Source organism: Nelumbo nucifera, chromosome 5 (assembly GCF_055504915.1).
Source record: "Nelumbo nucifera cultivar China Antique chromosome 5, China Antique-T2T, whole genome shotgun sequence".
NCBI classification, from domain to species: Eukaryota; Viridiplantae; Streptophyta; class Magnoliopsida; order Proteales; family Nelumbonaceae; genus Nelumbo; species Nelumbo nucifera.
This window is the reverse complement of record NC_142653.1, coordinates 28,003,912-28,014,322: the sequence shown is the minus strand read 5'-3', so window position 1 is coordinate 28,014,322 and position 10,411 is coordinate 28,003,912. Positions and strand designations below refer to the sequence as shown.

At 37.5% G+C, this 10,411-nt stretch overlaps 1 protein-coding gene across 1 annotated transcript; it reads right to left on the bottom strand.

Annotated features, from left to right (window-relative positions):
* Positions 1 to 2,769: 2,769 nt before the first annotated feature.
* On the bottom strand, positions 2,770 to 6,687 carry HKL3 (hexokinase-like 3). Its single transcript, XM_088888467.1, has 9 exons — positions 6,287 to 6,687; positions 5,489 to 5,639; positions 5,228 to 5,395; positions 4,796 to 4,870; positions 4,535 to 4,690; positions 4,346 to 4,444; positions 4,073 to 4,203; positions 3,771 to 3,852; positions 2,770 to 3,657 (listed from the first exon to the last, which is right to left on the bottom strand). Exons 1-9 carry the CDS (start codon positions 6,565 to 6,567, stop codon positions 3,325 to 3,327), a joined length of 1,476 nt encoding a protein of 491 aa, XP_088744593.1. The 5' UTR covers positions 6,568 to 6,687; the 3' UTR covers positions 2,770 to 3,324.
* Positions 6,688 to 10,411: the final 3,724 nt, after the last annotated feature.

Here is a 10,411-nt window from a genome sequence, read left to right as displayed (position 1 = left end):
GCTAACCAGTGGAGGTGTCTCCTTGGGCTACACATGGTTCCTGGTTGGTTGGTTTACATTAATTGAAACTTTAGAAGCCGGCTCTTTCATCTTTCTCTGCAACTCCGCGTGCATCACCAATCAGCATCTGTGCATGTGTTTTCACAATTTCACTACTCATACGTATTCTTCAATTTAATTCTTAATTGGATATATAATCAAGAGGGGGTTCTACAATGTAAGGGGACCCGGGACAAAGGATGACATGTAGAAGAGAAGACGTGGGCTAACAGTTTATATATATAAGGTTTGTTTGGCAAGTTTTTTTGAGAAGATCATCTTCTGATAATTCTGATAGTTAAAAGATGAAGCTTCCCGAAATCATCTCAAAATAAAATTTTCATGCCTTTTCAATGTACCAACTTTTGACGACAAAATCAAATACAAACCAAATAAAAAAAAAAAAAGACCACGATATGGTTTCCCCGATTTATAAGCAGCCAAAAGACACCCAAATAAGGCCATAGTCTCTGTTCTGTGTAGGGCTGCAAGAGAGACGAAGGCAGAACAACCAGACGAGACGAGGATTTTGTTTTAGACAGATTTGCTTCTACTTTACCTTTTAATACATTTCGTCTTTTTCTATAACGTCCAGCCCCTTATCCCCATGTTTCAGCAGTATATAACCGCTTTTTTATGACACATACATATATAAATTGCAGTACGTACTACACAAACCTGTTACCTGTTACGTCCCCCCTCCCTTCAAAGTTCAAACACTTTAAAAAAAGAAACAAACAGATTCTCAGATTCACCAACACCAATATGCATTGCATGCGCTGCACTGGTTCAACGCCACCAGACTTTTCATCTTTTCTTTTCTTTCTCATTGATTTTTCCACTTTCTTCTTTCAGTTTAAACAGCATATTTCTTTCTTTCTCACAACTCACTAGATGTACACGCCCTCGTTATCTATGAATTGTTACTGTGCAAATGCTTTTCATTTTTAACCACGAATAGATGCAACTTTTTTCTAATTAACCCTCCAACAATTTAATTTATATTAATTTATTGAATCACTGTATTTATTTTTTTCTTTATTTATTCCCTTCTAATTAATCTCTTGTTTTCTTTATTCCGGGGTATTTACGTTCTTGTTATGTTAGCGTCGTATTTTGGGCACCTTTTTCCTTTGTTTGATGTAAAACTAAACTAAACAGGCATGATAAAATTGAGGTTGGGTGTGGGGATCACTGGGGAAGGAGGGCGGTTTCAGGTTCAGTTCCAAACTTTCAATTAAAGCACTCACGGCCTCACGGAAACTGCCGAACTGGAGGATATATATATATATATATATATATATATAATACTGCCTCGTCAGACCAATAAATGTTTAGGGAGCTTACATGGCCTATGGTTATTGGCCACCAAATACAAGTAGGATTCTAGACCTTTGAATCGTCAGAAAATAAAGGTCATATAGAAGCAGGGTAACACTAAAAATACAAACAGGCTTTTTCTTAAAAAAGTATATTCATGGGGTTGCTGTATAACATGAATTGCTTTTTTTTTTTCTTTTTTCTTTTGGATCTTATTTCAAGAAAATTGGACCCCCAAATGGTTTGAACAGATATTATGTTCATATGACAAAAACACAAAAGACACTTTTTTTTTTATTGTATTATGATTTTCTTTTCGCCAAAACTGATTTTCAAATTAAGATATTATCTTGATTAGTGTGATGTTATATTTAATAAAACAGAATACTTAGATAGATGTCCTGATAAAAAAATAGATATTGATTCGCCTTTCTTTTATTTATATTTTGAAACCTGATTTAAAGCCGCACTTATAAAAGGATTTATTACCAACAGATTTTAGTACTGAGTGTGTGTGTGGCACGCTCAATAATAAATAATTTCAGCTTTTTTGAGAATGAAATTTGATTTTATTTTGGAAGCAAAGCTTTTTACTTCAGAAAGAGGAATGCTTTTCTTATTGCTTGAGGATGTGATTGTTATTCCTCCCTTTCCCTCGTTCCCTTTGATGTAACCAAAAAAAAAATTATAAAAAGAAAATGTTTGGCACTTTATGTTGAAAAAACACATATCCATGAAGGTATTTTACCTTATTTTAGACAATGTTATATGTTCAAAAATTGACATTTATATAGGAGACATTCCCAGAGGGTTGGGGTTGGACTGTGCCTAGACAGGTTAGCTTGGTGGATCAACCTAGGCCCAACAAAAAAGGCTCAAGCTTGACCCAATCCAAATCATGGCCTAGTCTTCTAACCCAGGCCCAACCTGAGCTTCAACCAGCAAAATTTGGGCTGGTCTTGGGTTCAGGTTGGTTGCTCGGGTTTGATACAAATAAAATATATAATATTGTGTGTATTTGCATGTGCCTGTGCATGGGTGTGAATTTAGTCTAATCAAGTTCATATTAGGCTGGAGCCCAAAAGTTCAAAAGCCTAACCTGTGCTACAGCTTGCCCTTGGAATATGGGTTGGACTCGGGTTGGCCCCTGTTAAGTTGATTTAACAAATAACAACCCCAGCTAGCTGAAACATGGGCTGAGCTAAAATTCATCCTGCATAAATTAAGAATTTTATTATTTGCCAACTCCTTTTAACCTTCATACAATATTAATTAGGGGGTGTTCTTGAACATGAATTTTTTTCCATCTCCTGTTTCCAAAAAGTACAACATCAGCAACAAACAGAGACCACGTTCTCTCACATGTGTAACATGTCTCCCGGCATATGTTAAGTCAGAGGCAATTAAATGATTGTAAATCTGTAATGACTCCTTCGGCCACCTCTAAATGCCATGGCTCAACCGAGTCTTCTAATATTTATTATAACCAAGAAAAATAAACAGTAGAAAATGTCAAAGGTTAGGTCTACATCCAGCCCAATTGCCCACCCATTGTTAAAGGTTGGGACAATGGCCTTTTTTTTCTAATTAATATGCAAGAAAAACAAAACAAAAAAAAAATAAAGAGCTTCCTTGCTTAACATTCGGCTGAAGGCATTCATCCCAATTGATATTAATACAGAATCTGTGTTTCCCATCTTGAATTTCAGCACAAATATGACTTTTACCTAAAACCTCAGACTCATTTCTATTTCTGAAGCATTCAGGTAAGGAATGCTTGATTGACTTTATACTTGATAAACTGAGACATTAAATTTGGTGGGGTTCACTCATTTTAATATTTATATTTATATGGATTACTCTACACGATTACTGGCCTGGTCACCCGACTTTTGCATTGGGGAAGCAGGGGAGGAAGAAAAAGGCTCACTTTCCCAAATGCAGAAAAACCAAATGGTGGAAGCGTTAGGAATCTGAAGCTGAGATAGGTTGTAAATGGGAAGTGGTGAGAAGCACCGCTCCAATTCCAGATCCACCAAGAGACTCCTCAATTATGACATTGTCTGAAAACTCCTTCCCAAGCATCTCCCAAATACTGCTGTGCAAATAGTTTCTGAATAGTCTATAGTGCTCGTATAGACCACCCTCTACTATTACAACACTTCTCTTTGTCTCTGTTCTTCCCAGTTTCTTCAGAATACCTACTATGCCAGCTCCAGCCAGTCGGGCCCCACGCTCTGTAACAATGTCGCACACCTCGGCAACCACTTCTCTTACCATCCTTGTAGAATCTGCGATCTGGGGTGTGGAAGCAATACAAAGAGAAAGAGTTGAGTGGGTAATTTTCACATGCAGATAGAATACTTTGAGACAGTTAAAGTGGTATTGAATAAACTTCAATTGAAAAATACCCCAAAGATGTCCTTCAACTTCTCTCCGATCACTTCACGATCCTCTGACGTGTCTTGATGCATGAGCGCCATATCAGGAGACCTGTCAATGCCAGCTCTGTTAATTAGTATTCCATTATTTTGTCTTCTCGCATCGCAAGCAGCAGGAGCCAGGTGGTACTGCCAAAGTGCCAATCTTTAATAATAGCTATACTTGTAAGATCAGACGACTCCTTAAATTTGTCATAGGAGCCCCCCCATACATAATGATGTAACTAATAACTAAGGGGTGCAGCTAGACCAAGAAAACAATTGCAGAATACCTTAACACATATGGAATTCTAAGCTTAGGAGGGACTGTATCTCCAAATAAAGCTGTTTCCTCCGCCATTTTCAATAGAACCCTTCTCACAATATCTCCCAGATACATCCCTGAGATGAGTTTTTCAAATATCTGAGGAAAACAAAAAACAAAAACAAAAAAAAAAAGAAAGAAAAACAGAGAGAATTAAAGAAATGAAGGATGTAGCACCATTATAAGTTCCATATGTTATTAATGGGTGACCATGCAGAAATACATAATAGATTTGCAATACCCTTTCACCAGGATTCAAGCTTTCAGCATCTAAGCAGGCATCATAGCTTGTTATTGCAAGATGAGAACAACTAAAATTCCCCCAATCCATGTTAATAACCTGCAACAGAGCACACATATCGACTGTTCCTTTAAAGCCGCATCCATGGAATAGATGGGATTTTAGTATTGGATAATATGAGCAACTAACCATCTCTTCCGTATTGGGTAGACGGCCACTCCACTTAGGAACCGCTTCTGCACGCTCCACATAAGCCGCGTTTGTCCCCATTCCCAGGGTAACTGCAGCAACAACATCTCTACTGTTGAATCTCCCTCCAGCTAACTCTCCAACAGTATCATCAACCTGGTTAAGGAGGCAGCTGACTCAACTTTTGGGAACATTTTCAGGAAAGTAAAAGAAAGAATGGCAGGAATTAAGTGCTCCTGAAAAGAAATGTAGATATCTTACCAGTGTAGAAACCAGCATGTCCAAGCCATGTTTCTGCAGGGCACGGTTTAACTCATTCACCATGGTTTTCCCCACCTGAGTTGATCTAAATTTGTCAAAATCAACATATTAAGATGAACATCTCACATCAAGTAATATAATGGATGCTTACAAGATGTACCAGGTGATTACTTACGTCCACTATAGAAAATTTATATACTTTCATATGCAAGTATGCAACAGAGATAATTAGAAAATACGAATTTTGAATACATAAATTAAAGAAAATCCAAAAGCTAATGGAGTTTCAAAAGCATTATTCTACTAGCTTCTTCTTCATGCTTTTCAGAGCATATATATATACATATATATTCTAATTCATACAAAAGCTATAGCATATTCTAATTCATCTCCAAAAACCCCCAAAATATTCATCATGAAGACAAACCCAACTGGATCATCAACTGAGAATCGCTTCCACTTTATCGCAGTGCCAGTCCAGACTGCAGATTGGTCTACTGGAACTGAAAATGTAATACCAAGTTGCTTTTGTCCTTCTGATCTAACACTATTTACTGCAAAATATATAACTAGCTCCTTAGCGACGTAATCGAATAATTCCTGAAAAAACAAAACGAGGAATTCAATAGTACACAAGCTTCCAAGAGCAAGAGAAGTGATTAGCATGGTGGATGAGAAGAAGGCCAAACACACCTCTGAGGTTCCGTCCATCAAATTGGCTGGTATGGGCACCTCTTCACGGTGTTTTTTTATTACACCACCATTCTTTCCCCCCAATTGGGCATGCAATATCAAGAAGTTTGTTCCACGAAGACTCAAACCATAATATGATCCCTCCTCATCACTGCAACCAGAGATATTAATATTTTTTATGTAAAATGAGATAATGAAGTATTTATTTATTTAAACAATGACGCATACAAACGGCATAAAATGGGACAGAATCGAAATGAGGCTGGTGCCAGTGCCACCGGGTGGACTTTCGTGCTCGGGTCGGATTCAGAAAATGAGTTGGATTTTTTTTTTTTTTTTTGTTTGGAGGAAGAAAAATCTCCCTGTAATTTAGCACAGGAAACTCTAGATGAACTGTTGGGAGAAGAAAGAAAAACAAAGAGTTGATTTGCATCGCATTGCATCTCGTTGTTAACTTGAATCTTACGGGGAAATTCGGGTTGATTTCGGGCATCGGAGTGTGAGTGTCCCAAAACGACCCGATTAGTAACCCGTTCCCATGTCAAGATGCCGTACTGTGAGTGGCTCAAGACTTTTTTTTTAATAAAATAAAATAAAGGTCTATAATTTTCTTAATATATAGCTGCTACGGCAGTGGACAAATACATTACTGAAATTTCATAGGCTGAGTTTGGAAGGAGTACAAATGCAAATATGCAGTACCTTGTATTTACGCAATACATATTTGTATTTATACTCTTTCCAAACTGAGTTTTTATGGAATTGAAGAGGGGAGAGAAGAGGGAGAAAGAGGCTGACCCGGTGGGAAGCGATCCAGTGTAGGCGATGACCATGTTGAGCTTACTTCTGTCATCAGATTCGAGGCCGGCTTTCATATCAACGACCAAGGCATCCGCCACCTGCCAAAGCTTCGTCACCGGAGTTGCACTCTCCCTTGCAAATTTAGTCAGCATTCGTTGTGTGCGCTTCCACCGTCTTTCGTGCCGTCTCTTCCAACGCCCCGCTACCGCTAACAGTACGGTAGCCGTCGCCACCGTTGTCACCATAGTCACCACCACCACCACTTCCTTCTTCATCATTCTCTCTCTCTGTGAAAATCAAAAACCCATCTAACGTAAGATTAAGAAATGAAGAAGATTAAAGATTAAACTTTCGGTTTCTGTCTTCATTTCGTTTTCTTGCATCGTGGGGAGGATGATGAGAAACAACAGCCGATAATCCTGCGATTGAAGGAAGAACGGGTTTTTCTGCTGCCATTACCAATTCCAGCGTAACGCTATCATTCGTTCTGTTACTTACATGGGCCACCCAGGTTAAGCCCAACTCAAATCCATTGCGTCCTTAACCATGGACAAATTATAGCCCAAAGCCAACTAGCTCCACCAGTTGTGCATGTGCTAGGATAGAAGAGTCAGCATCCTAAATCCCTAATGTGGGCTCGATTTAAAGTTGAACCAAGGCCAAATGAGGGTTCAAATCCTAACCTTCTATTAATTGATCTCTTAAACCATATGCCATTCTGAGGAGAAAAAAGGAGTTAATTGAAGTCTGAAGAGAAAATGGGAACTGAGAAATGAACTAGAAAAACAAGACGAGAATATACACATAAAAGGCATTAGTTGGAACACAACGACCATTTTTTCTTCTAAGCATCTTTAAGAATTTTTTTTTACTGGTCTTACTACAGAAATTTTGATTTCTTATGGACTCTATAGAGTGCACCCCACACGTACCCCAATTCCCAATGCACTCTGAGATGTGCATATCGGGCGCTTCTTTGTAGAGCGCCAATCTGAACTCAGAAATTTTATGAATCAAGGTTCTAGGGAGATACAATTAGGGTGGATTTTATCATAGGGGTTTTATGTTTCAGTCCAGCCTAAGGGTGGAGCTAGAATTTCTAGAGGGTGGATTGAATCTTTTCCCGTGAATGGATATAAGATTTATGGGCAGGATGCGGTTTATAGGGGGACTACTAGTAGAATAGGAGAGGGCTGTAAATCAGATTTTTGAAAGGGATTGCAGTCCAAAAATCCCTTTATTATGACTAATTTATAAAGCTTGCCTATTTAATCATACTACTACTAGCGATTCTGTTGTAGTCTACGAGTAGTGGGTACAGGGCAACCTGTAAAGGTGCAGAATGTAAAACGAGCTGTGTTGTGCTGGCCCGTGGGTCATTCTGGGTCATGTCGCCCTCCTCAAGGATAATTTGGGAGATCGGCCTAGCATGACCCATGACCCAAGCCCATGCAACTCCATGCCAAGTTATGGGCTTGAGCCGGCTAGGCTGTAGGCTGTGTCGTGGGTTTGGGTTGTGCTGGACTAAGTCATAGGCAGGGCCTTGGGCATGGGCCGAACCGGCCAAATTGGTTTTTTTTTTACATTTTTTATTTTTTTTATTTCTTTACTTAGTAAAACTAAAATATTTAACTTTTCTTTGGGAAATATTTGAAAAAATAAGAACTATTTGAAAAACCCTTGCTACAGTAGTTAAAGTCTTTTCTATATTTTTGGCAAATAACTCTTTTTCCCTTCCCCTGAACCTCAATTACTTTAAATATTTTCTAAATCGATCTAATCAACTTAGTGACATTCTTTTTCTTTCCCTTAGTATCAATACTAGGGGTGGAAGTTCCGTCAATATCAGTAGTATCCATATTGGTGCTAATACTATCATGCTACGACTGAATATCATTGACATTTGGCATATTGGGGAATTGGTTTCGGGAGAAACCGACCATTTTTTTAAATTCTAAAAAATAAAAATTAATTTAATTGTAGTTATCCGGATTGTTGGTTCGGAATACTAACTTGATTTCAACGGTTGAAGTCTTTCAAATCCAAGAGTCTAAGCCTCCCAAATTACTAACTTGAGATACTTGAATTGTTGAATAAGCATTTTTCTTGTTGAAACTTCAATAAAGTTAAGAGTTGGAGAATTAGAGAATGTATGAGAGATTGATAGATTAAGACTTGAGAGAGTATGAGAACTAGAGAAGAAATTAAGAGAATTGTTGAATTAGTGTGATGAGAATAGTGGAGCATTGGGCTATTTATAGAATTGAAAATAATTCAATTGCCCAAATACTCTAAAAACTAGTTGTTTTTTAATTGTTGGGAGGGGTATTTTGGTCATTGTAAACTTATTTATCATTTTATCCAAAATACCCCCTAAACTAGCTATTGTACAACAGTTGGGGAGCATTTGTGTTATTCTTTCTCCCCCCAAAACTAAAATACAGAAATACCCCCTATATATTTGTTTATAATTGTTGGGTTGGTATTTTTGTAAAAAAAAAAAAAACCCAAAAAGCTAGAACTAGCCATTGGGGACGGCTAGTTCATCGAGCGGGCCAAGCGCGGCCCTCTACGAGCCCGTGGGCTGTACCGTGCCAGCCTGTGATGGGCCGTATCGACACATGGGACTTAGGTGGCACAATCATGTCATGTTGTGCCGGCACGTGGACTTGAAACCCCAGGCCCAGCACAGCCCGGACCATCATGTCGGGGTTAGCACGACCCGCATGCCATTGTGTCGTGCCATGTACGACCGGTCCAAATTCGGGCCTCATCGTTCCTAGCTGTGGGTGGCGCGGCCTGATTTACATCTCTAGGCAACCAGAATTGACCCTCTTGTTTGGGATTCACTATCCGAGGTAAAGCACTGTAGCTTAATGTTGCGTTTGATTGGAATATAAATTAAATTTGCACTGATTTAAATGCATAGCAGTGCAAAAGGGGTGAATATAGGATTCTGACTTATTTTTACTTTTGCTTTATTTGTGAGCAATGAAATGATGTGACGTTTACTTTAAATGAAAGTGAATAGAGGTAGGAAGAGATGTAAGATGATGTGATTCTCATTTATATGAGAAAGATTTCAGATAGGAAGAAGGTGATGCAAAATTTGCGTTTTTTTTTTTTAATTTTGTGTCAGTTTTTAGGATACAAAATTTTCACTTATAGTGAGTGCAATATAGATGAAAAAATATAAATTTCTATCAGGAAAGTCATAATTATAATCAAACAAAAGCTAAACTGAATTTGCTACAAATTATGAATTTGGTCAAGATTTACACTGCAATCAAACATAAACAAAAGCTAGCCTGAGTTTTTTATTTGGTGTTTTTTGGTAAACCAAGTTTTTTATTTGGTTTAAGACATTAAATTAGGTTCGATTTATAATTAAATAAAACTATTTATTTTAAATAATGGGGTCAACATGAACTAAATTTTTGAAAGACTGCTAAATTTTTTTTTTCTCTAAACCAAAAATCCGATTTGATCAATAATATGTAAAGAATATGACATAATTTTATGTAAGAGGTAAAATAAGGCCCGTACCATTCTTGTTTAAGTAACCGGACCACATGTTTAAAGGAGAAGTCTTCCTGTCTAAGGGGCTGCAAGCCTGCAACTATTTTGGGTTGGGCTCAGTCTTGGGATTGAGCGATTGATCCCACCCCTAAGCCGCCCAATTTTCACTCCTAACGCTGCATTTGGTTGTTGTGCAATTTTATTTGTATTAATATAAATGTATGGGAGTGCAAATGAAAAAAATGCAAATTTTTGTTTAATTTTATTTTGGATTTTATTTTATTTAGTTTCATGTCTTAATTTACATTATTTATACTGCAATCAAACAATTTTACACTGTAATGGGTGATTAAAAGTCTGTTTAGTAAGAAGGTAAATTTGTCAATGCAAAACTAATCCAATTTTGCAATTTATTTGAACCATTTTACATTATATATTTACATTCACACTTATTTGCATCGTTTCCAAACACAGCCATTATAACAAGGAAAAATGTTTCACACCGATTAAAACAGAACAAACTACATAAATCATTTTATATTAGGCTATGTTTGGAATCAGTGTAAAACGTCATCGGTGTAAAAGTATATTGATGACATTTTA

Bases quoted from the DNA above. Each gene is read 5' to 3' on its own strand.
- HKL3 (XM_088888467.1), bottom strand. From the start codon at position 6,567: ATGATGAAGAAGGAAGTGGTGGTGGTGGTGACTATGGTGACAACGGTG. The intron at 5,640-6,286 runs GTCAGCCTCTTT...CTCTGGTTGCAG, and splicing joins ACTGGATCGCTTCCCACCGG to TGATGAGGAGGGATCATATT. The intron at 3,853-4,072 runs GTATTCTGCAAT...TGGCATTGACAG, and splicing joins AGAATTCCATATGTGTTAAG to GTCTCCTGATATGGCGCTCA.